The sequence below is a fragment of the Orcinus orca genome, chromosome 16 (genome assembly GCF_937001465.1).
Source record: "Orcinus orca chromosome 16, mOrcOrc1.1, whole genome shotgun sequence".
Lineage (NCBI taxonomy): Eukaryota > Metazoa > Chordata > Mammalia > Artiodactyla > Delphinidae > Orcinus > Orcinus orca.
The window spans coordinates 58,032,458-58,058,684 of NC_064574.1; the positions used below are offsets into that span (position 1 = coordinate 58,032,458).

The 26,227-nt window shown below is 36.8% G+C and overlaps 1 protein-coding gene across 18 annotated transcripts in view; it reads left to right on the top strand.

Annotated features, from left to right (window-relative positions):
- The first annotated feature begins 10,650 nt into the window (after positions 1–10,650).
- Positions 10,651–26,227, top strand: part of ATF7IP2 (activating transcription factor 7 interacting protein 2) — a 73,274-nt gene continuing 57,697 nt past the window's right edge. For 14 of the 18 annotated variants that reach the window (XR_007472059.1, XR_007472056.1, XR_007472058.1 and 11 more), the window contains exons 1-3: positions 10,651–10,776; positions 23,304–24,160; positions 25,174–25,298. Coding sequence is in view for 10 of the 18 variants with exons in the window: in XM_033428819.2 (XP_033284710.1) it covers positions 23,314–24,160; positions 25,174–25,298 (972 nt within the window). In the remaining 8 variants the exon portion in view is untranslated. Of the gene's footprint in view, positions 10,777–12,156; positions 12,252–22,882; positions 22,907–23,303; positions 24,161–25,173; positions 25,299–26,227 lie in introns of those variants that run through there. The other 4 variants (XM_033428820.2, XM_049699101.1, XM_049699104.1 and 1 more) reach the window with 4 other exon arrangements.

Here is a 26,227-nt window from a genome sequence, read left to right on the forward strand (position 1 = left end):
AGAATGTTAACTGCTCATGGATTGGAAGACTCAATATTGTTATGGTGCCAATTGTCTAGGTATGCAATACAGTCAAAACCAACATCACTGCAGTTTTTTTACGTAAAGTGACAAGTGGATTCTATAATTTATATGGAAATGAGAAGGACCTAGAATAGGCAAAACAATTAGAAAAAGAAGAACAAAGTTGGAGGATTTATACCCTCTGAATTAGAGGCCTACTATAAAGCCACGGTAATCAAAGCCATGGAATATCGGCATGAGGATAAATATATAAATCAATAGAAACAAATAGTGAGTCCAGAAATAGATATGCATATGGTTAAATTGCTTTCTGATAAATATGCCAAGTAATTCAAAGAGGGAAAGAACTGTCTTTTCAACAAATGTTACTGAAACAACAAGAAAAACAGTATGAACAAAAAAGTGAACCTTGATCCTAACTTCACACCACCTACCAAAATTAACTCAACATTGATCTAGACCTAAATATAAAAGCTATAGCTATAAAATGCCTAAAAGAAAACATAGGTGTGAATCATTGTAAGTTGGTTGCCAGGGTTCAGCAAACTATGGGCTGCTGACCAAATCTGAGCCACTACCTGTGTTTGTGAATAAAGTTTATACAGACATGCTTGTTCAATTATGTATCACCTATGGTTGCTTTCATACTACAGTAGCTGAACTGAGTAACTGTAACAGAGACCCTATGGCCCACAAAGCCTAAATTATTTACTTTCTGGTGAGAGAAAACGTATGCCAAGCCTTGAAGTTAAGCATATGCTTATTACATGCCTTCCCAGGTGGAAGAAAAACATACGATCTCTGAAAGACTTTTGCACAAATGTTCAGAGCAACTTTATAGACATAATAGACAAAACTGGAAATAACCAAAATGCCCATCAGCAGGTGAATGGATAAACAAAGTGTGGTCCGTCTACACAATAAAACTCTGTTCCCCATTCAAAAGGAAAAAACTACTGAACACAAAGCAACATGAATGGATCTCAAAAACGCTGTGCTGAATGAAAGATATAAAGAGCATATGCTGTATAATTCCATTTATATGAAATTCTAGAATAGGCACAACTAATATATCTTGATTAAAATCAGATCAGGAGTTTCTTGGGGCTGAGAATCAGAGGTTGCGGGTGATTACAAAGGGAACAGGGAACTTTGGGGGGGTGATCTTGACCATGGTGGTAGTTACATTACGCAGAACTCATTGTTTGCTTAAAACGTGTGCATTTTATTTTATGTAATTTTTATACCCATGAAGTCGATTTTAAAGTAAAAAAGAAAAAACATTTTTTTAGATGTTTATTTGTTTATTTTATTATTTACTTGGCCGCACTAGGTCTTAGGTGTGGCACGCTGGATCTTCGTTGCCACGCGCTGGATCTTCATTGCGGCATACAGGATCTTTTTTCTTTTTTGTTTTTTAGTTGTTACATGCGAACTCTTAGTTGCAGCATGCGGGATCTAGTTCCCTGGCCAGGGATCAAACCTGGGCCCCCTGTATTGGGAGCATGGAGTCTTAGCCACTGGACCACCAGGGAAGTCCTGAAAAAGATTTTTAACGAATCAAACTTGAACTCATAAAATAGAAACAAATAGTAAAGCAAAGTCTCACTTTAGGACAATATTGAAATAATCTATGCAGAAATGGACCACAGGTCTGAAGTCTATTATTGACATAAGCACCTTGGAGACTAACCCTTGATCCCATTAAGTAAATGGTCAGGAAAGTGCTGAGTTGGTTTGTGCTTGTTACCAACTGACAAGCATAAAATAATGTAAATGTGTTGGGTTGTGCTGTATAGATTTCCCATCAACACGCTGGAGACCAGAGACTTGTGATAAGCATATGGTAAACGAGCAGACATAGAATTTAAGTCTTCCCTCTAGGGAGGGGCCATAAATGAATACAGACCCTCAAATCAGGAGGGGGAAAAGCATCTGTAGCCTGCAGAGTCCTCACTCTTGTTGGGCCTTATCATCCACAGCCATACAACCACTGGGGACGTCCAGGGAACCAGAACCTAGTACCTTTACCTGTTTACATATTACCACCCTGTGGATGTTTCCATAAACTTTGTTACCAGAGTGTAGGTTCTTGTTTCATTACAGAAGGTATTCAGAGATAAGACATGGAGACCAAGTAGGTAAAGCAAGCATTTATTAACAGACGGAACGCTCTCAGGAGGGAGAGTGGGCAGGCTGAGTTCCTTCTGGCAAGCTGGTTATATGGGGTGTGAAAATGACTGGGCAGAATATTCACTGAGGAGGGTTTGGCGGGTAATTTCGTAGGTTTTGTCCCAGCTCCACCTTCCCAAGGGGAGGAGGAGTTTTTGTCCTTAGTTGGTCTTGCTCGGATCTGTCATGGTGTCAGTGCATGATGGGTACTGCTCTGGTTGCAATGCTAATTCTATTGAAATAAGGGCATAAAGAGCAAAAGGTTACTTTCTGATGCTAGAGATTCCCACTGTTCTTTGTTTGCCTCTAGGACCCCTGTCATCACAAGATGTATCGTTTCCTGTCACATGACTCGTGCCTCCCTTCTCTGCTCATATCTGGCTAACTGCCTGCTCTACAATTTTGCCATCAATGACACCTCATATTCTGTAACACTATCTGTGGGCATCTTTTAAACACATCACAGTCCCCAAATCTGATACCCATGTGGTGTGAATCCCCCAAAACTAAGCCTTTGACGAAAGTGAAATAATTTCAGAGTTGGCGGACTGAGTGCATTCTAATGTATATTATCTCTTAATATTTCAATTGCTAAACAGACACATCATCCTTTATCAAGATTAGACTTGAAACATGTATGCTTCCTTGTCTGCAAATTCGTCAGAAGAGCCTAAAGTAGGCAATGTCATGGTCATAATAGCCCTCACCAGCCTCTGTTTTCTCACAGTTCTGCAGGCTGGGAAGTCCAAGATCAAAGCACCAGAAGATTTGGTGTCTGGCAAAGTCCTGCTTCCTGGTTCATAGTTGGCTATCTTCTCACTGTATCCTTACAAAGCAGAAAGAGTGGGAGAGAGCCCTCTGGGGATTGTTATATAAATGCTCTTTATCATGTTGAGGATGTACTCTACTATTCCTAGTTTGTAAGAGTTTTTATGATGAGAGGGTGATGGGTTGTTTTTCAAATGGATTTTCTGCATCAATTAACTGATCAAGTGGTTGTTTGTTTTTTCTGCATTCTGTAAATGTGATGCTTTACATTCATTGATTTTCTTATGTTGAACCATCTTTGCATTCCTGGGATAAATGCCAATTGGTTATGGTGTCTCATCCTTTCAATATGCTGCTAGATTTGGTTTGCTTCTATTTTGTTGAGGATTTTGCATTCACATTAATAAGGTATATTGGCCTGTAGTTTTATTTTCCTGTGCTGTCTTTATCTGGCTTTGGTATCACAGTAATTCTAGCTTAACATGAGTTAGAACATGTTCCACATCTATCTGCGGGGAAGGGTTTAAGAAAGATTGGTGTTAATTCTTCTTTAAATAACTGGTAGAATTCATTGCTGAATCTATCTAGTCCTGGTCTTTTCTCTTTTGGGAGGTTTTTGATTATTGATTCAATTTATTTACTTCTTATAGGCCTGTTCAGATTTTCTATTTCTTCTTGAGTCAGTTTCGGTAGTTTGTGGATTTCTATGAAGTTTTCCATTTCATCTAGGTTATCTAATTTGTTGGCATACAGTTTTTCATAGTGTTCTCTTATAATCCTTCTTATTTCTATGTGGACAAGAATGTTGCCAGTCTTATCAGTAAACAAAGGATGTTGTGACCATCAAGCCATCAGCCACTACAGGCGCCCCAGAAGGTGTACCCTGAGGGGATTTAGGATGGAGAAAAACAGGATACTGGCCCTATATAGTTAAGGTGGATATCAAAGGAATAATTTCATTAAGCCCAGACTCTTGCATCTTCCCATACTTGGAAAGTGCTAAATTCATTAACCTGAGCTGTCTGATTTTTCTTTAATTAATAGTAATCTTTTGATGTTTGACAATTTGGTTTTTTGAAAAAACTCCTATGTATCCTGGCTCTTCCCTTACCTCTTTGGAAAAGTCCCCCGGAGCTACCTGAGAGGCTGTATCCAGGCTTAAGTCCTCAGTAAAGCTCCGAATAAAACACACTTCTCAACTTTCAGGTTGTACATTTTTTTCAGTTGACATCTATAAGGGTATTAGTAATGTTCCCACAATCATCCCTGCCTTTAGTGAGTCTTCTCTATTTTTTCCTTGGTCAGTTTAGCTAAAGATTTGTCAATGTTGTTGATCTTTTCAAGTAACCAATTTTTTTTTACTCTGTTGATTTTCTCTATTTTCTGTTGGTTTTCTATTCTCTATTTCCTCTATCTCTGCTCCAATTTTTATTATTCCCTTCCTTCTGCTGGCTTTTGATTAGTTTTAGGAACTTTCTCTAGTTCCTTAAGGTATAAAGTTTGGTTATTTATTTAAAACATTTTCTCTCTTTTAATATAGACATTTACAGCTATAGATTTCTCTTGGAGCACTGTTTTTGCTGCCTCCCGTAAGTTTTGGTATATTGTGTTTTCATTTTCATTTGTCTCAAAATATTTTCTGATTTCCCTTGTGATTTCTTCTTTGGCCCAGTGGTTGTTTAAGAACATGTTGTTTAAGTTCAACATACATCTGAATTTTCCAGTTTTCCTTCTGTTACTGATTTCTAATTTTATTCCATGTGTCCAGAGCATATACTTTCTGTGATTTCAATCTTTTTAAATGTTTTGAGACTTGTATTGTGGCCTAACATATGGTCTATCCTGGAGAATTGTTCCAGATGCACTTGAGAAAAATGTCTAGTCTGCTGTTTTGGTAGGAAATATCCTGTATATGTCTGTTAGATCTGGTTGGTTTATACTATTGTTCAAGTCTTCTATTTCCTCATTGCTTTTCAGATTAGTTGTTCTATCCATGTTGAAAGTGAGGTAGTAAAGCCTTCAACAATTATTATAGAATTATCTGTTTCTTCCTTCAGTACTGTCAATTTCTGCTTCATATATTTTTAGCTCTGTTTTTAGTGTGAATATGTTTATAATTGTTATATATTCTTTTTTTTTTTTTTTTTGTGGTACGTGGGCATCTCACCGCTGCAGCCTCTCCCGTTGCGGAGCACAGACTCCAGACGCGCAGGCCCAGCGGCCATGGCTCACGGGTCCAGCCACTCCGCAGCACGTGGGATCCTCCCGGACCAGGGCACGAACCCGTGTCTCCTGCATCGGCAGGCGGACTCTCAACCACTGTGCCACCAGGGAAGCCTGTCACCCTCTTTTTAATTGGAGAGTTTAATCCATTTACATTGAAAGTAGTTATCGATAAGGAACTCCTTACTCTATTATTTTGATATTTGTTTTCTCTGTCTTTTTTTTTTTCTGGTTGTACCTCAATTTTTCCATTACTCCCTTCTTCTGTTTTTTTTTTTTTTTAATGATGTACCATTTTTATTCCCTTCTCATTTCCTTTTCTGTGAAAATTTTAAAAGTTATTTTCTTTGTGGTTACCTTGGGGGATTACAATTAGACTCTTACACTTATAACAATATTTTGTATTAATACCACTTTAACTTCAATGGTATACAGACACCCTGCTCTTTTACAGATCTTTCCCTCCCCCTGTCTGTTGTTGTTATCACAAATTTCATCTTTACACATTGATTTACTTAAAGTCAACTTATTTGTAGCTGTTAATCATATCTACAAAATACCTTCACAGGAACATCTTTTATAGTGTCTGACCAAACAACTGGGTACCATAGCCTTGCCAAATTGACACATAAAATTTAACCATCACAACAATCACACCAACAAAAAATTATTCAAGATAATAATAGTTTTATCCTATAACTTAATGTTGGATTCATAATCAGCAATGTTTTAATCTTCCATTTTCCCTTAAATAAAATTTAGTTGTTCTATTTTGATTTATGCTAACAGAAATGATACCATAAATGATATGCTGAAAAATTCCTTCTGAATGAATTCATTCATTTGCTTTCATTTTATGGACTTTTAATGAGCACTTATTATGTACCAGATAATGGAAATAGGAATATATAATGATAATGAGAGGGTGGCAATGATGATTTTATTAGTAATAGTAGTTTTAAACTTTTATTAAGTACATACTATGGGTCAGGCACATCTTATTTAATATAATACATAAAAGATCGGTCACTGTTCTCAAGGTGCTCATAAGCAGTGGGAAAAGACAAATGAAAAAAGAGACAAAACACAGTATAATAAGCGTTATGGGCTTCCCTGGTGGCGCAGTGGTTGAGAGTCCGCCTGCTGATGCAGGGGACACGGGTTCGTGCCCCGGTCCGGGAAGATCCCACATGCTGCGGAGCGGCTGGGCCCGTGAGCCATGGCCGCTGAGCCTGCGCATCCGGAGCCTGTGCTCCGCAACGGGAGAGGCCACAACAGTGAGAGGCCCGAGTACCGCAAAAAAAAAAAGAAAAAAAGTGTTATGCTGTAGATAAAGATGGAACCACCTGACTTAACATGTGAATAGACATTAGCCAGGTGAAGACGAGGAAAAAGACTTTTCCAAATAGTTGGAGCAACTATGCAACAAATGCAAATTCCCAAGTCTTGATTTAATATGGTATTATTATCTCGATAATAATATAGCCTCTGGAAAGGCTGGAGATCAAGGGGGCAGAAATAAGAATGGTTAGCTAGGCAGGGGTTACTTCCCTGGAAAGTTACCACAAAGGTGTTTTTTCTCTCTGCCATTGCAGGCTTCCAGACTTCTCCGATGGCTTTTGAAAAAGATCCAGTAAAGACTGGTATAAAATCAACTGTCTAACCCCAGAGTTGTTTTTCACAGTTGACAGTGCTGAGAACTATATATAATCCTGAGTTCTTATGTTATAAGGTACTTTGTGGCTGCTAAAACTCCTCAATAGGTAGAGTACTGACAATGTGTATGTGTTTTCAAGATAGGAATGTCGATGATAGGTTTGGAAAACGGTACAATAAATTGGCATTTGGTAGTGTCAATTTTGTTAATCTTATGAATAACCCTTTAGATAAAATAGTAAAAACCATTTATTGAGCACGTACTGTGTGTTCAATATTCAGCACTTAAAATGGATTTATCCATGTAATTTAATCCACACAACAATTCTAAGAGGCTACTTTTTACTCTGTGTCATGCATTATTGGTAATTTCACTTTATAGATGAGGGAACTGAGGCATGGATAAGTCTATAAGTAGGGTTCAATCATGAAAATAGAAACTGCTCCAGGTATTTCAAGCATAATGGTATTTAGGACAGAGAATTAGGTGCTTAAAAGCCTTTGGAAGGGCTGAAGGAGCTAATGTCACATTAATTTTCATTTGTGCCCCTGCTTCTATGGTTGGTCCAGAGAATAGAGACGTTGCTGCTGCTGCCACCCAAAAGCCAGAAAAGTTCAGAAAAGCACTGTTGACTGTCTACTGAGGCAGAAACTGGCAGGGAAGCAAGCCAAAGCCCAAGCAAAAAACACCGAGCAATAATTTATGTCTTTCTGCCACTTTCCAGATCTCAGGAAATACATCCCACTTGACAAAATGTAAACGAATCCAGAACACTGGTGGTAAGGGCATCTGGGAAATGTAGTTCCCAGGATTCCAGTATGCCTTGGGGAGAGCTGAGAAGGGTATGAGAATGAATGCTATTATTAGTTTTCTATTGTTGCCATAAAGTTACCACAAACTTAGTGGCTTAAAACAATACCCACTTATTATCTCACAGCTCTTTAAGTCAGAAGCCTAGTGGACTCAGCTGGGAGCACTGTTTAGGGTCTCATAAGACTGGAATCAAGGTGTCAGCCAGCCAACACTCTGGGGAAGAATCTGCTTCCAGGCTTGTTCCAGGTTGTGGGCAGAATTCATTTCTTTAGTGTGGTTTTCATGTGGTTCCTTCCATCTTCAATCCAGCACCCGTGGTTTGGGTCCTTCTTATGTATGAAATCTTTATGAATTTCCTTTCTGCTGCATCTCTCTGACCTGCTATTTTGCCTTTAGGGGGTCATGTGATTATATTGGGTTCACCTGAAAAACCCAAGCTAATCCCTCCATCTTAAGGTGAGTTGATTAGTAAGCTTAATTATATTTGCAAAATCCCTTTTGCCAAAGATGTAACATAACCATGAGAGGAATACCAGGGCACAAAGATCATGGGAGTCAGAATTCTGCCTACCACAATTCTCACTGGAAGAAACTATCAAACAAAAAAATTCCAACACAAAAGGTTAAGAGATTTGCTCAAGATCATCCATGTTATTCAGCTTTATCAATTTTAATAATAATAACTACAATGTACCAAGTGTCTACTATAAGTCTGGAAATATTCAAGGAGGTATCTCCCTACTATCCCATGTATTTTTTTAAATCAAATATAGACTATATATATATATATATATATATATATATATTTTGCGGTACGCGGGCCTCTCACTGTTGTGGCCTCTCCTGTTGCGGAGCACAGGCTCCGGATGCGCAGGCTCAGCAGCCATGGCTCACGGGCCTAGCCACTCTGCAGCATGTGGGATCTTCCCGGACCGGGGCACGAACCCGTGTCCCCTGCATCGGCAGGCAGACTCTCAACCACTGCACCACCAGGGAAACCCCCTAGACAATATTTTATAAGAACTGTAAATGGAGTATAACCTTTAAAGATTGTAAATCACTATGTTGTACACCTGTAACATTTAATACTGTAAATCAACTATACATCAATAATAATAAATAATATAAAAATCAAATAGCAAATTGAGAGACTTCATAGTACTTCATATACTGAGTTATGAGAATTAATTTAAATAACATGGATAAGTGCTTAGTGCAGTGTCCGGGACAATTAAGAACTCAATAAATCCTTTGTTGTTATTATTCCCATTTTAGAGACAAGATCATTGTGGCTCTGAGAGGTGACCTAACTTGTCCAAGACTACATGGCTAATAAGTAACCCAGCACAATTTTGAATACAGATTGTCCAATTTCAAATGTGGAAATAAATGGGAAAAAATGCATGTAATGAACTTAATTGACACAATGTCCAGTAAATATCGATTCTTATTAAAATGGCACACAAGATACCCAATCACCCTAAATAGGCATGCTATTTCTAAAGGCTACTTACTCACTATTGACTGAATTAAGTCTAAATTCCTTATCTGGCTCCAGTTTACTTGCCTCACACTCCCTCCCACACCATCCTTCTCTCTCAGCAACCCTATACATACCCTTCAATTATATTCAAAATTGTTATTTTCTCAAGAGATCAGATTTGTGGTTAAGAGAGGTGTGGGGGGGCAGTGCTGGGCATGGAGGGAAGCAGTGGAAATCAGATGAAGCTGGTCAAAAGGTACAAACTTCCAGTTATAAGATTAACAAGTACTAGGAATGTGACATAACAACACGTTAAACACAGTTAACACTGCTGTATGTTATATGTGAACGTTAAGAGAGTAAATCCTAAGATTTCTCATTACACACAAAATTTTTGTTCTGCTTCTTTAACTTCGTATTTATATATGATGAATGTTCACTAAACATATTGTGATAATCACTTCATGATGTATGTAAGTCAAATCATTATGCTGTACACCTTAAACGTATACAGTGCTGTATGCCAATGATATCTCAGTAAAACTGGGAGAAAAAATTTTTACGAAACAAAAAAATTGTGCAAAGATTGGCAACATTTTACATTTTCCCTAGTGTTTGATGTAAAACAGCTGGATTCTCACATCTGTTTCTGCATTCAATCTGTTGCAAAAGACATCTCAATTTTCTAGAAGCTTCTGGAAAATTCCATTGAACACTTGCGACTATGAGAATGAAAAAGGCCAATAACATTTTCCTATTGTTATGAAAATAGAATGATCTTGTAGACCTCCAGGGATCCCTGGACCATATTTTGGGAACAGACTGGGTTAGAGTAGGTTTTTCTGTTAATGACCTATTTCTAGATTGTCCGACCTTGGCTCATTTTTCTAGTAGCCAGTAGTTATAGGCAGGCAGCTCCACCCTCCATGATGAGGAGGCCTTAATCGAACTAGCTGATGGTGATATTTCCTGCACCCGGTACAGTGAGGGTACTTAACTATTCAATGAACCCAGGATAATCACCAAAAGTGTGGTTATTCGGCCGCAGAGTAGGTCTCTTTAAGTCTGATGCAGCCTAGCTTGGCAGATCCCTGGGTCGATTTAGGAAACTCGAGAGAACACAATGGGGCCATGACCACTTGCCTGGGTTGCAAAATTTAAGGAGTTGTCACAAACCTCCGAAAGCAAGATCAATTATATTTTATTGTAGTGTTTTAAAAATTCAAATGGGTTAGCCAGTGCTTGCGGACGGGCCGCCTGTTTTTGTAAATACGGTTTTTTTAATAGTGATTTTCGGAAAACTTTCAGTCGCTCAAAGTAGAGGCCCAGCTCAGGCGCTTGGTCGCGTAACCCGCTGGTAGGTCTAACGTCCTGACAAAGAAGCGCGGGAAGGCGAACTTTCCGCACCCCTCAGCAGACTTCCACTTCCCCGCCGCGTTCTCCCCGCCCCCTTCACCCGCTCGTCTCTGACTGGTTGGGCTGCCGCAAGTGCGCGCTGCCATTGGCCGGAAGTCCATCGGGGCTGGGCGCAAGGGAAACTTACCTCAGCTGGTTCGCGCGGAAGCGTTATTGTGCTCGGCGGCAGCGGTTGTCGGCGGTTGTGGGGTGAGAAGCGGCTGGCGCGGCGCCGCTGTAGGTACGTTGGGGCCGGGCGAGAACCCTGCGCGAGCGACAGTTGGCCGGGACGGAGGTTTCTTGCGCGCCACGCGCCTGAGTGCCGGCCTCCGGAGGCCTCGGAGCGCCGCGCGAGCCGGGCGGTTGCGGCGGGGTTGACTCAGATGTGTCCGCGGAGTCGTTGGGGCTCCGACCCGGCCGGCAAGACAACGGCGAAGGGCGAAAGGACGTGTCTCCACCCGCTGTCCGAGCGGGCGGCGGGCAAAGCAGGAGTGGTGGGCGGCGGCGCGGGCGAGTCGGGGCCGCGGAGGGACGTTGCCTCAGGGTTTGGTACTCGCCGAGTAAGTAAGTGGAAGCGTGGGGCCCTACCGGACTACATTTACAGACTAACGGAGAAAATGTAGTAGTCCTCCGCGCAACTTTGGGATTCCGTCGCCAAATTTCCAGGAGTTTCAGTTATAATTTATCTGAGGAAACCAGGTGCCAGAACAGTTAAGTGATCTTCATCAGGCGGTGGGGAGGCTTTCCTTGATGTACATTTTATGCAGAAGGTACTAGAACATCAGGGAAAACAGAAAATTGCGAGCCTTAATGCCCACATGCCTTTTTAAAGGAAAGCGCCTGGAGCACAAACGTGTAATGTACACCTGTGGAGCTCACCAGTGTTGGGATGCTGTGATTGAAGGATGAAAGCCGTGTAACGGCAGGCGTGGTTCTTTAACACAGTTTATTTTTGAGGAAGTTAAAGAGAAAAAAACCATTTCCTGCTTGTCGCCCTTCCCTCACCTACTTTCAATTTTGGCAAGTTCAAGAATGTGTCCTGTACAGAGGAAGCAATTATTTTGCTTTGTCTCTCTGATTACAACCTTGCTGTGCTTGGAAAACTGGCTTGGAAAACTGACTTCCACCTTTCCGTGATACTGTGTTGAAGATGAAGTTTCCAACATTGTAAGCCAGCACGTGTTGCTTGCTTTGTGACGAGCCGGTATTCACTGCTCTGGAGACTCATAGATGGTCAAGACCTAGAAAAAGATGATCATACTGAGTAATTCATTAGGAATAAAATGTTAAAAAAATAGAAGAATTATGTGAAACCCACTTAAACGGGCTGTTATGCTAGATTGGGATTTCATACTCCTTTATTATGATTTTGTCATATATTGTAGCCAGTAAATGACTGGCGACAACTATTTGCAAAACAAATGGGGAAGAACGTTCAAGATAGAAATAATTTATATCACAGGAAAGCTATTGAAAATACAAAAATGAAGCATCTGGCTGAAGGACTGATTACATTGAGTTCAGCTCTTGTGAAGTATGTCTTCTTAGTTCGTTCATCCTTCAATACATTTTTGGAAATGTTGAGTCTGACCGTAATCAAATTAATCTACTTAACTCTCAGTCTTATCTGCAGATTTGTACAGACTACATCCTAAGATTGACTTCTGCCTCAACAGAAGTGCATGATTTGCATCTTTTAAGAACTGGTGTATCTAGGTACATCTTGAATTTTCAGCTGTTTATCTTATTGACGCTCGTACTTCACCTCAACCTTCAATTCTGCTGTATTTCCTTGCTACTTAATATCTTGAATTCTGGTATGAAAATATTGCATGATCCCTGCATCTTTGCATGTGCAAATCATGTAGTTCTCTTATAGTGGGTGTGTACAGATGTATTTCATTTGATATCAAATTTTAAATAATATATTGGATACTTGTTAAAAATAAACTATGATTTTAAATGCACAAGAGTACTAGTTCTCATTAAGTTGAGTGAGATTATATTAAAATACAAAGAAACATATTCTTATATCTTATTTTGTCTCATGTCCTTACATTGTTTAAATACTTATTCTGTTCTCTAAAGCTTAATTAAACCTTGACCCATACCTTTAAAATGCATTACTATAGACTCAGGTAACTTCGTATCCTTTTTTTATCTTTACCAATCTAAGTAGGACAGAAAGATTGTAGTCGGGTAATATCTAGAGGGAAGTAAACATAACTGTTTGGGTAGGGGAGATAATTGGATATAATGTGAATTTTTGAATTTCTGATTAAATTTCTAGGCATATAAGGGGTGTTTGTGTACAGATCTTATTAAATTTAACCATTAATTATATAGAGGCACTATATGTATCTACTAAATGTGGTATCATTAGTATACCTTTGAAGTTCTACTGTGTATAGTGCTGCTGATATGAAATAGCTTATGGTAAAGCTATGGCAAAAGTTGCTGAGGCCTGTTCTGGTACTCTTTATTAAGGAAAAAATAACCCTGGGTGGCTTTCCAGAGGTTCATTTTTATGAGTTGAGTATTCATTTAGGCAGCATTTAATAAAACTTCTACATGAAAAGCATCTCACTGAGGTTATAAAAGTAAGACAAGTCTCTGCCCACAAATATCATGACTAAAATATAAATTTCTAATGGGAAATTCAGATAAGGAAGTAGTTCTCTTGGGGGAAGTCTTTCTCTGAAGAGATGATCTTTAAACGAGACCTTGAAGGAGTGGAGAATAAGGGAAAATGTTGGTATATGACCGTTCTGATGAATTTGAAAAAAAAGTGAAGAATAGGTTTATAGGAAATTCAGAGATAAAATTTAATAGCTTCGGGAAAAAGGAAATATAAAAAAGATAATGCAGTCGTGATTCTCTGGTTATGTATTTGCTTGTAACAACTCAAGTATTGATTTAATTACAAATGTGATGAAAAGCTGTATAGGGTATAGAAAAGAGCTAAATCCTCATCTGTATGTATAGGACCTTGATAGTGGCTAAAATTTGTAATTCAAGAAATACTACTGTGAATGTATTTTAAAATACTGAGATTAAAAAAAAAGTTAGTTTAAAATGATTGTTACTAGGCATTGAGTGTTGACAAGCAACTACTTTATTTCACTGTGAGCATTTTATGCTGCTTAATTTTTTTTTTTTTTTTTGGTGGTACACGGGCCTCTCACTGTTGTGGCCTCTCCCATTGCGGAGCACAGGCTGCGGATGCGCAGGCTCAGCGGCCATGGCTCACGAGCCCAGCTGCTCCGCGGCATGTGGGATCTTCCCGTACCGGGGCATGAACCCGCATCCCCTGCATCGGCAGGTGGACTCTCAACCACTGCGCCACCAGGGAAGCCCTATGCTGCTTAATTTTATACCACTACGTCGATAAAATTTTTTTAAGTAAAAGCAAAATTCTACTAGCACTTAGAAGATGCTAATGCTGCTGGTCCATGGACCACATTTAGAGTAGTAAGGATTAGTTCATGCTCATTATAAGATTGTCACCTGGCACAAGTTGGTCATGTTTTGTCCTTTTGTTGACCACTATATATCCCTTAAAGGTAACCTTGTTACTTCATAATATCTGATTTGTACTTGTGATATGAGATTTGAGTCTTACAATCCTGGGTTTAAATACTGGCTCTGAACTGTGTTTTTCTGAACAAGTTATACAACCTAGCTTAGATTTGTTTTGGTGTAAATGTAAAATATAACAGGAATTGTGCTTTATTTAGTATTGATATTTATAATAAGGTAATATCTCAGCAACAAGGATCACTAGAGATAGAGACATTTTGTAATGAGAAAAACCAGTCCAGCACCAGGAATAGAGAAAATAAACTCAATCAGTATGTACCCATGGCTTCAAACTATATACTGTAGGGGGGGAGAGACAGTGATTCAGTTAAAAGAAATAGACAAATCATAGTGGAATAGACAAGTTGTGGAATCATAGTGGATCACTCTGAACACACTCCTGTTTTAATAGCTGGAAGATTATAAACAACACAGCTAAGAAATTTGAACTAGTTGGCGTCGACATAGAATAACACTGTACCCAACAATGTTGGAATACAGGTTTTGCTCAAATACACATGGAGCTTTTGAAAAAATTGGCTGTGAAACTAGCCTCAACAGATAATACAGGATGGAAATTATACAGAGGACATTCTCTGATTACAGTGCAATTAAATTAAGCTAACCTTCAACAACAAAACTGCAACTTGGAAATCTGCAATTGCCTGGAAATAAATGTATTTCTAAATAATGCACAGATCATAGAAGGAATTATAATGGAAATTAGAAAGTATTTTGAACCAAGTAATAAGAGGGCTTATCAGAATTTGTGAGACTTGACAAAGAGACAGGACTTAGAGGAAATTTTGTAGCTTTAAATGCAAAAAAACAAAAAGGACTGAAAAAGATTTGAGTTTTATCTCAAGCTGGAACAAAAATCAAGCCTGAAGAAAATTGAATCATAAAACTAACAGGAAATGATGAAATAGAACACTGCATACAATAGAGAGGAAAGTCAGAATGTCTGTGCTTTGACAGTATTGATTAAATGGATAAATTTCTAGTAAGAGTGACCAAGAGAAAGAAAAACAAAACATGTCAGTAATATCAAGAATAAAAAGAGACATCACTACAGATCCTGCATATATTACAAATGTAATTAGAGAATATTATGAAGAACTTTATAAACTTGAAATTCTGTTAAATTTTGAAACTTTGTGTGAAAAAAACAAAATTAACAGAAAAGTAAAATATGAATGATTCCTATATCTATTTTTAAAAATTCAAACATAATTGAAAACTTTTATCACTAAGTTAACTCCAAGCCCAGATGGCATTATGATGAATTATTTCTAACATTTAAGGAAGGAGTAATACTATTTGCAGACAAAAACTCTTCAGAGAATGGAAAAAGACTTTCCAGTTTTTTAATGAAGCCAAAATAACCCTGATTTCAAAACCTGATAAAGGAAAAGAATGACTCATCTTTCTCATAACATTGATACAAAGTCCTAAAAAAATGTTAGCAAGTTGAATACAGAAACATGAAGCAAAAAAATGGGCATATTATGACTGACTGAGGTTTCTTTCAGAAATAAGCTAGGTTTAGTATTTTAAGAGATCAACCAATATGATAGAAGTTAATTGAAAAAATGAGATTATATTATCTAAATATATATGAAAAGGATAAAATTGAAAATGCATTAATGATAAAATCTGGGAATAGAAGGGTATTTTATTAATCTAATATAGAGCATTTGTAAAACGTATAGCAAAAATCATAGTGGTGTTAGTGAAACTGCACACCCCTTTCAAGATTGGTAATGAGTGAAGGATGCCTGCTAACAGCATACCCATTCATAGCATACTGGAGGTTCTAACTAGTGCAATAAGAAAAATAAGGCTTAGCAAGAAAATTATGACACTACCTAGAAAGTTCAAAAGAACTTACTTGGTTTAATAAGTGAATTTAATGAATTAGTTGGAGATACGATCAATAAAAAAGCACTGATTGTATTTCTATATGATACCAGGCAGAAAAATGAAATTTTAAAGTGATGCCACATAGAAAGTATTAAAAAATGAGTATTAAAAAATGCATATTAAAAAATGAATGCCTATGGGATAGAGGAGCAAAAGACATGAAACATATAAAACAAAGTAAAATGGTAGCCAGAAATCCAGCTATATCAATATTAATGTCAAGTGTGAATGGATTAAACAATCCAGTCAAAAACCAGATTGTCAGACCAGAGGAAAAATAGCATCCAACTATATGCTGTCTGTAGGAGACACACATAGATTGAAAGATACAATTATGTTGAAAGTAAAAGCATAGAAAAAATCATGTGAATAGCAACTATAAGAAAACTAGAGTGGCTATACTAATTTCAGACAAAATAGACTTTAAAATAAATATTAGAGGTAAAGAGGGACATTTTGTAATAAAAGGTGCAGTCCCTTAGGAAGTTATAACAATTACAAACATGCCACTAACTAGCGCCAAAATATATGAAGCAGATATTGACAAGAACAGAGAAATAGCAAATTTCAACAATAATAGTTGGAGACTTCAATACAACACTTTCATAATGGAAAACTAGGTGAAAGATCAATTAGAAAAGACTTGAATAACGCTGTAAATCAACTAGACCTAAGAAACATCTTTTGAACACTCAACCAAACAAAAGCAGATTATATTCTTCTTAAATGTACATAGAAAAATTTCCAAAATAGACATTATGCTAGGCCATAAAACAAACCTCAACACATTTTAAAGGACTGAAACCACAACAAACTACATTCTGTGACCACAGTGGAATGAAATTAGAACCTAAGAAGAAGAAATTTGAGAAATTCACAGCTATGTGGAAATTAAACAACACACTCCTAAATAATGAGTGAGTCAAAGGAGAAATCATGAGGGAATTTAGAAAATACTTTCACATTAATGGAAATGAAGACATAACATACAAAACATTTTGGGTGCAATTAAAGCTTTTCTTAGGAAATTTGTTGTGATAAATGCCTATATTTAAAAAGAAGACTTCAAATCAATAAACTGACTTTTAATCTTAATGCAGAAAGAGGAAACTAAACCTAAGCAGAATGAAGGAAATGATTAGTAAAATCAAGAAAGAAAAAAATAAAATTAATAAAATCAAAAGTTGTTTTTCAAAAAGATCAACAAAATTGACAAACCTTTACCTAGAGTGACCATGAAAAAGACTCAAATTACTGAAATTTGGAATGAAAGGGTGCATTACTACTGATCTTGCAGAAGTTAAAAAGATAATAAGAGACTCCTATAGAACGATTCACTTATATACTGATCAGTTTTATAGATGAACTAGACAAATTCTTTTTTTTTTTTTTTTTTTTTTGTGGTACGCAGGCCTCTCACTGTTGTGGCCTCTCCCGTTGTGGAGCACAGGCTCTGGACACGCAGGCTCAGTGGCCATGGCTTACGGGCCTAGCTGCTCCGAGGCATGTGGGATCTTCCCAGACCGGGGCATGAACCTGTGTCCCCTGCATCGGCAGGCGGACTCTCAACCACTGTGCCACCAGGGAAGCCCTAGACAAATTCTTAACAAGACCAAAATGAACAAAACTGACTCAGGAAGAAATAGAAAATCTGAAAAGCAAGTAAAGAGATTGAATTAGAACACAAAGAAAAACTCAGATGGTTTTTGTTGTTGAATTCTACCAAGCGTGTAAAAATACCAATTTCTTACAAATTCTTCAGAGAAATAGAAGAGGAAGGCTCACTGCCCTGATCATTCTGTGAGGCCAGTATTATCCTGGTAACAAAACCAAAGACACTGTAAGAAAATGACAGAACAATATCTCTTATAGGTGCAAAAATTGTCGACAAAATACTAGCAAGTTGAATCCAGCAATGTCATGACCATGTAGGGTTTATCCCAGGAATGCAAGGTTGGTTTCACATCCAAAAATATATTAATGAATGTACCATATCTATAGAATAGAGAACAAAGCCATATGGTCATGTTAATGCTGAAAAGGCATATTCTGACAAAAATCCAAGGTTCCTTCATGGTAAAAAAAAAAAAAAAAGCAAAGAAGTAGGGTTAGTTGTGAAATTTTTTTTAACCTGATAAGAGGTACCTGTGAAAAATCTACAGTTAACATCATGCATAATGATTAAAGACTGAAGGTTTTCCTCCTAAATAGGGAGCAAGACAAGGATGTCCACTCTTGCCACTTCTAGTCTACATTGTACAGGAGGTTGTAGTCAGGACAATTAGGCAAGAAAATGGAATAGATTGGAAAGGAAGAAATAAAACTGTTGACAAATGACATGATCTTGTATGGAGGAAATCCTAAGGAATCTGCAAAAAGCTATTCTGAGATGAGAATAAGATCAATAGAGTTGCAGGATGCAAGATAAATATACAAAATTCTATTGTATTTCCATGTACTTGCAGTGAAAAATTCTGAAGTTTCATTAACAATAGTATCGAAAAGTGCAAAACTTTAACTCTGAGAAGTAAACATTATTGAAAGAAATTAAATGTCTAAATAAATGGAAAGACATCCTATATTCATGGATCAGAACACTTGATAGAATGAAGGTAATTGCTCCCTAAGTTGATCTAAAGATTCAACACAATCCCTATTGAAGTGCCATCTGGCTTCTTTGCAGAAATTGTTAATCTGGTCCTAAAATTCATATAGATATTCCGAGAACTCAGAATAGCAAAAACAGTCTTGAACATTGAGGACTCACACATCCTGAATTCAAAACTTACTAGAAAGCTATAGTAATCAAGACAGTGCGGTACAGGCATAAGGCCATACCTATATATCAGTGGGATAAAATTGAGAATCCAGAAATAAACCTTCACATTTATATAGACAATTGGTTTTTGTTTTTGTTTTTTTTTTTTGCATTACGCGGGCCTCTCACTGTTGTGGCCTCTCCCGTTGCAGAGCACAGGCTTCGGACGCGCAGGCTCAGCAGCCATGGCTCATGGGCCTAGCCGCTCTGCGGCATGTGGGATCTTCCCAGACTGGGGCATGAACCTGTGTCCCCTGCATCGGCAGGTGGACTCTCAACCACTGCCTCACTAGGGAAGTCCTAGGCAATTGGTTTTTGATGAGAGAAACAAAACAATGAGGGAGAAGGAATGGCCTTTTCAAAAGGTGCTGGAACAGCTCTATGTCCACATGCAAAAGAATAAGTGTGGACCTTCTCCCTCACTTTATTACTAACACACATAAAAATTAACTCCAAATGTATCCAAGGTAAAACAATAAAATTTTTAAACAGAGATAAATCTTCATGACCTTGGATTAGGCAGTGATTTTTTTTTTTTAGATATGACACTAAAAGCACAAGCAACAAATGAAAAAGTAAATTGGGCTTTATCAAAATTTAAAACTTTAGTTTCTCAAAGTATACCATCAAGAAATTGAAAAGACACCCACAAAATGTGAGGAAAAGTTTGGAAATCATGTCTATAGGGACTTAGATCTGGAATATATAAAGATGTCTTACAAGTCAACCATGAAAAGTCAGATAACCCAATTTTGAAGTGGACAGATGAGCCGAATAGTCATTTCCCCAAAAACAATATACCAGTGGCCAATAAGCTCATGAAATAATGCTCATCATCATTAGCCATAAGGGCAGTGCAAATTAAAATGACAGTGAAGTCATCACTCACACCAAGATGCAATACTAAAACAGACAGATGATAATGAGTATTGATGGATGAAGAGGTGCTAAAATTGGATCCCTCATACTTTCCTGGTGTGAATGTAAATTGGTCCAGACCCTTTGGAAAACAGTCTGTTTCTTAGAAGGTTAAATGTAGAGTTACTGTATGATCAGCAATTCCATCCTTGGGCATATACCCAAGAGAAATGAAAACCTGTTCACACAAAAATTTATACATGAATGTTCATAGCATTATTTATAATAGCCAAATCTGGTTCTTTAGCAAGATGTGAATATCCAGAGTTATTCTTGAAAGTACAGTTTACCCTTGAACAACATGAGTTTGAACTATGCAGATCCACTTATGTGGGTATTTTTCAATAGTAAATATTATATAGTACTACATGATCTGCAGTTGAATCTGCTGATGGAGAATTGTGGATATGAAAGCATCATAACTACATATATGAAAGGCCAACTGTAAGTTATATGTGGATTTTCAACTGCATGAAGAGTTGAACCCCAACCCCTATGTTCAAGGATCAAGTGTGTGTGTGTAAATATAATGTAAGAGTAAAGTAAAACCTGGGATATAAAGTTCTAAATTCAGTGAAAAGAAATCTCTTGACCTCAGTGGTTAATGAAATGTTAGCTGAAAAATGCTTTTAGGGAATGTTTAAATATACTAGGCTCCACAGAATTGTAAAGCATTTGTAGACCTTAAAAAATAGGACATTTTCAGGGCTTCCCTGGTGGCACAGTGGTTGAGAGTCCGCCTGCCGATGCAGGGGACGTGGGTTCGTGCCCTGGTCTGGGAGGATCCCATGTGCCGCGGAGTGGCTGGGCCCATGAGCCATGGCCGCTGAGCCTGCACGTGCGGAGCCTGTGCTCCGCAACGGGAGAGGTCATGGCAGTGAGAAGCCCGCGTACCTCAAAAAAAAAAAAAAGACATTTTCATACTAAAATGACATGGAGATAAACATAAATAATAAAATGTAAAACATAACAAGTTATAAAAATCAGAGGGCATAAAACCAAATGTAAACTAAAGCTTTAATGTGTCATTTACAATAAATGTAATTGGATTAAATTCTCCTATTAAAAGACATTAGTTTAAAATATTTTCAATAGGTTTTATAAGAGACATCTAAAAAAAGTTGGTGGGGTGAACAACAATATATTCAGCATGAGTTACATCACCAGATAAAATAGAATAAAAGGGACAGATTAGATTATGTTTTTACAGTTTAAAATTAATAGGATGCTTTCAAACAATTACAGGCATACCTTGTTTCATTGCGCTTCTCTTTATTGTGCTTCGCAGATAGTGTGTTTTTTACAGATTGAAGGGTTGTGGCAACCCTGTGTTGAGCAAGTCTGTGGGCAGCATTTATCTAACAGCCTTTGCTCATTTGTGTCTCTGTCACATTTTGGTAATTCTTACAATATTTCAAAACTTTTCATTATTATATTGCTATGGTGATCTGTGATCAGTGGTCTTTGACGTTCCTATTGGAATTGTTTTGGCATTTTTTGGACAATAAATTATTTTCAAATTAAGGTATGTATATTGTTTTTTTAGTCTATTGTACACTACACTACAGCATAAATAGCTTGTATATGCCCTGGGAAACCAAAAACTTCATGTGAGTCACTTTATTGCAGTATTTGCAGTGTCTGGAACCTAACCTGCAGTATCTCCTAGGTATGCCAGTATACATCTGAGGGAAAGCAAAATTACATCCCTTCCTATAACTATATCCTAAAATCTAGATGGATTGAGGATGTAAATTATAAATGACAAATCTTTAAGACTTGAGAAAATGTAGATGACCTGTCGTTCTGACCTTGTGCTGCAGGACAGTACCACGATTCCAAAGACCTCTGTGAAATGTGGCTTATTTGCAGCAAAGGACTCAAGTCTAAATGTCAGGATGGTGATGCCAGTGATCCCCCAATTAGACTGAGTTGTTGCTTTTTATGCTCCCAGTAATAAATTTCACTCACCCTCACTACAACACGTAAACTATTTCTTCACCTTTTAGGCAGTTACTAGTACAGTTGACCCTTGGAATTATTCTCCTTTTTTAAAATTCTTTTATTTCTATAGCTCTTTTTTTTTCAGACTTCATTTTTTTAGAGTAGTTTTAGACTCACAGCAAAATTAAGAAGAAGATACAGAGATTTCTCATATATCCCCTGACCCCCACATGCATAACCTCTCCCATTATGAATATCCCCCACCAGAGTGGTATATTTGTTATAATTGATCTTGATTCTGGTTAAATGGGTGTATTCAGTTTGTGAAAATTCTTTTAACTGAACACATGATATGTGCACTTTTTTGTAGGTACTTCAGTAACATGTTTGGAAAAAAAAAACCCAAAATAAAAAAATTAAAAATTGATCAACCTTGCTAGAGAAAAGATTTGGTTTGTCTTTGGGGAATATTACAAATATCATATTCATGAAAAGGCTGTCAAATATGTAGTCATATAGAGAAAATAGAGTTCTATTTTGTATCAGGCCCTTAATGAAAATGTGCTGTTTTTCTGGATTTCCTGATTTTTATGTATACATAAAATAAATATTTATTTAGCCTTCAAGTCTAACAAATCCTGGAACTGTTCCTGGTCAAATGATATAGTGAATGAAAAAAATACAGTAAATGAAAACTTCGAGTAAGAAAATAGATAAGGATAAATCAAATTATTCAGGTAGCTTTGACTGGGTTATTTGCACCTTAAAATGTCTTAGATTCTGTCTTCGAGTTTAATAAGTGCCCTATAGTTTGTTAGGTAACTGGTCTATCATGTATTATATAATTTTTTTTTTTTTGCTTGTATTATGCCTTTAAGTGCCTTGTAATTTGGCAGTTTTCCTTTCTTTTAAACCATTTACTTACCTATGGTTCAGATCAGGCTTGATGTGGGTTCTGAGAAATAAATACTAAAATATTTTTCCCTTCTATGTAGTAGATTTTTCTTAAATTAACAGAAATAATTCAGAATTAAGGATGTATTGAAACCTAACTTGGCTTTCTTATTTGAACTAGCATCACGTTGTGTATTTTAGTGCTCATTTCATACTGATGATTGTTGAGAATTACTCGTGCAGTACCATTAATTTGGAAATTTGAACATTAGGAAAGCTTTAAAAAGGTGCCACGGTATGTAGAAAATGGAACATTCCACACAAAACATTGTTGTTTGTTTTTATGAAGAAATGCAACTTAATCTTTAGATTATCTAAAGTATGGCCTACTTGGATTATTTAAATCAGAACTTAATGGTTATAGTAGTGAGGTGATATAACAAAAAGTGGCCAGATAAATTATCAGACTTAGTATCAAACAGAGGCTTACTGACAGTATAAATTTTGACTTTATATAGAGTTATAGAACAAAATTAAAATTATCAATGACAGATGAAAATGGGTATATTTTTCAATAAAAATAATTATCTAAATCTGGAAAGATTAGTCTCGGCATTATTTTAATATTGTAAGTAAATGTTAACTTTTGTCTGCTAGAGATATTCATTTAAATATGGTATCTTAAATTCTAGGATATGAAAGATGGCAAGTCCAGATAGAAGTAAACGGAAGATTTTAAAAGCAAGAAAAACAATGCCTGCAAGTTGCCGGAAGCAAGCAGAGATCCTGAATAAGTCAAAGAATGTTGAAGCACTAAAAACAGCAGCAATTGGGAATAATGTGTCAAGTAGTAATCAGAATTCAAGTACTGATGTCATAAGTAGCAAATGTAGACATTCTGAAAATGATGCTTCCTCTTTGGACTCTATAAAAAATTCAGTATGTGCACCAAAAAGTAAAGTATTTTCTCAGAACTTAATAAAACCACTAGAAATTGTTGATTCGAAAACAAGATTAGAATACACTGAAGAACAAGTTGTGTACCCTTATGAAAAGCCAAGTAAAACAGTAGAATCTCCCAGGAAACTCTTCACACAAGACGCAAAAGATTCACAAAACACTTCTGAAAGCCATTTTGAATGTCAGGCAAGTGTAACACGATCCATTTTTGAACATGAAGAGGATTGTAATCTGAAATCCATTTGCTGTCCATCCAGTGTATTGAGTGGTGTAGTTCAGATGTCAAAGTCTACAATAACCAATACCTTGGATGATAAGAGAACTGACAAGATAGTTTCCTATTTAGAAACAAACTCCAATTCTGAGTTTCGTGATAAAAGACAAAATAACACTTTAACTTTAAATTCAGATATCCCTTTTGTGCCTGTTGATAAAATACCTAACTTGGTAAATTCAGTCATTTCTAGTAACTGTGCTGCTGACATTTTGAAAAGTGAAGAATCCTGTAGAACCTGTCATTCCAGCATTTTAAGTTGTGAAAGTACAGATGCAAAGTGGCTGTCCTCATTTGACACTGATAGTAATAACAGTAAGTGCATACTTACGTTTCTCTTGGAGAAGTTAAAATAGTTACTTTGCTTTGGGCAGTTTCATAATCTCAGAAACAGTAGAGTACACATAAACAGGAAAACAGTAAATGATAATTATTTCAGAGTATCTTATTTCTGAACCATTCTTGGCGGGGAGGGGGAATGGTATCCTCTATGTCCAAAGGGAAGTAATTCTGGCAAAGAAGGAATCAATCACTTTCCTTTGAAAGTACAACAAAATCAAAAGGTTGTTTATAGAAATTGCTTGGTTTATTTCATTTACACCTTTTTCTTTTTCTTGAAGTTTTATTAAATTAGTAAGGAGGCTAGTTGAAAGGCAGAGTGGGTTTTTTAAATAGTTGAACCCATTTCTTTCCATAGAATTGGCCTGTATATCACATGCCAAGTGTAAGCGGATAGATAATAAGAATACATACAGGTTTGTGTGTAGAGTGAGAAACACATCAAATAATTAACCAATGAAGTTCTAGGGTTATAAAGTTATTAAAATAGCACAAGTAAATTTCATTAAAAGGGTGTTTTTGTAGGTTAATGAAATATAAGAAAAACTTGATTTACTAGGATAAATTGTATTTGTTTTCTTGTGTATGCTACAGAGTGATCATTTAACAAGGTGAATTTTAAATTGCTTAAAAATAATAGTAGGATCACCTATTAAAAATATGTAGGACTGCCTAAGTAACTCTAAAAATAATGTAAGACCACCAAGTAAATAACTGTAAACAGAAGATCAAATGCTGTAATTTATTGTTTTTGTTAGTATTAAGTGTATATTAAATACTCTGGAAGGAAAGTATATCTGAGACCAGGACTAAAATACTCTTTTTTTTTAAGGATTAGTTTGTCAGAATTTTTTATACATTTTCTAAAAAATGCTGCTGTGGTCACATTTTAGTTTTTTAATTTGCTTAGGGGTCCCTAAATTAGAGAATTCCCCTGTTTCCTTCGTTAGAAGGAGTATTTTTCTGTCTCATCTTTCCGTCTCCCCAAGGCCATAATCAAAAGAAGAGGACGTTTTCAGAACACAAAGAAAATGTTAAGCGTGTGAAAACTTCAGAGCAAGTTAATGAAAATATTTCTCTAGCTCTGGGAAAGCAAACAGCATTGCTGGAACAGGTAAAATATTGGGCTTAAATATTTGCTTCAGAAATTTTACTTTTGATTAGTAAAAAATGGTAAAAGTTAATTGATCTAAACAATGAGTACAGATAACTTTCATGATGCAGGGCAGGTATATGAAAACTGAATTATTAGCAGGTGGAGATATTAGGGAAAAATAATTGTTTACATCACCAAAACATCTCTAGATCCTTCAAAATGATCCTATGCAGAGTAACCTACAGAATCACATGAAGGTAGAGTGCTGTGGTAGAAAGAGAATGGGCTTTTTAGTCAATATTATGCTCAAATCTCTTCAAGTCAGACACTACCTGACCTTGAGCTTTGTGAACAATTCTGTCTCTTTTGTACTGGTCATGGCGTTCTTGATCTGCAGCTATAGCTGTTTATTATCACAATTGACCACTACTTCATAGACCCAGGCAACCTGGAAGTTCATTACAAAGTCCTGCTACATTCAGGTTTACTTGCCCTAATTTCCAAGAAATTAGGGAAAGGTTTACTTACCCTAATTTACACAGATATGGTGCATTATCTGACGTTTTGCTTTTATAGCATCCTTAAGTGTACTTTTCCTTTTCTTTTTGCCCCATTTCATCTCATTGTACTACAGTTTCCATTAATGTCTGATCAACTCTGACTTTAAGTGTAATGAGCTTCAATTTTAGTAGGTCCTGTATCAGGACTTGTTTTGATGATCATGTTTTGCTATTTTATTACCACTGAAATGCCACAACTAAAAGTCATTATGTGATAGATTGTCGTCAGCTATAGTGGACCAAAAAATGTCCCAATCCAAACTATCCTGCTGTTTCAGAAACAAAAACACTGTTTCTAAAACAGGCCATTACAATTACATAGTTACATGTTATATCAACATATATTCACATAATAAATGGAAACCATTGAAAGACTCATGCAGAATC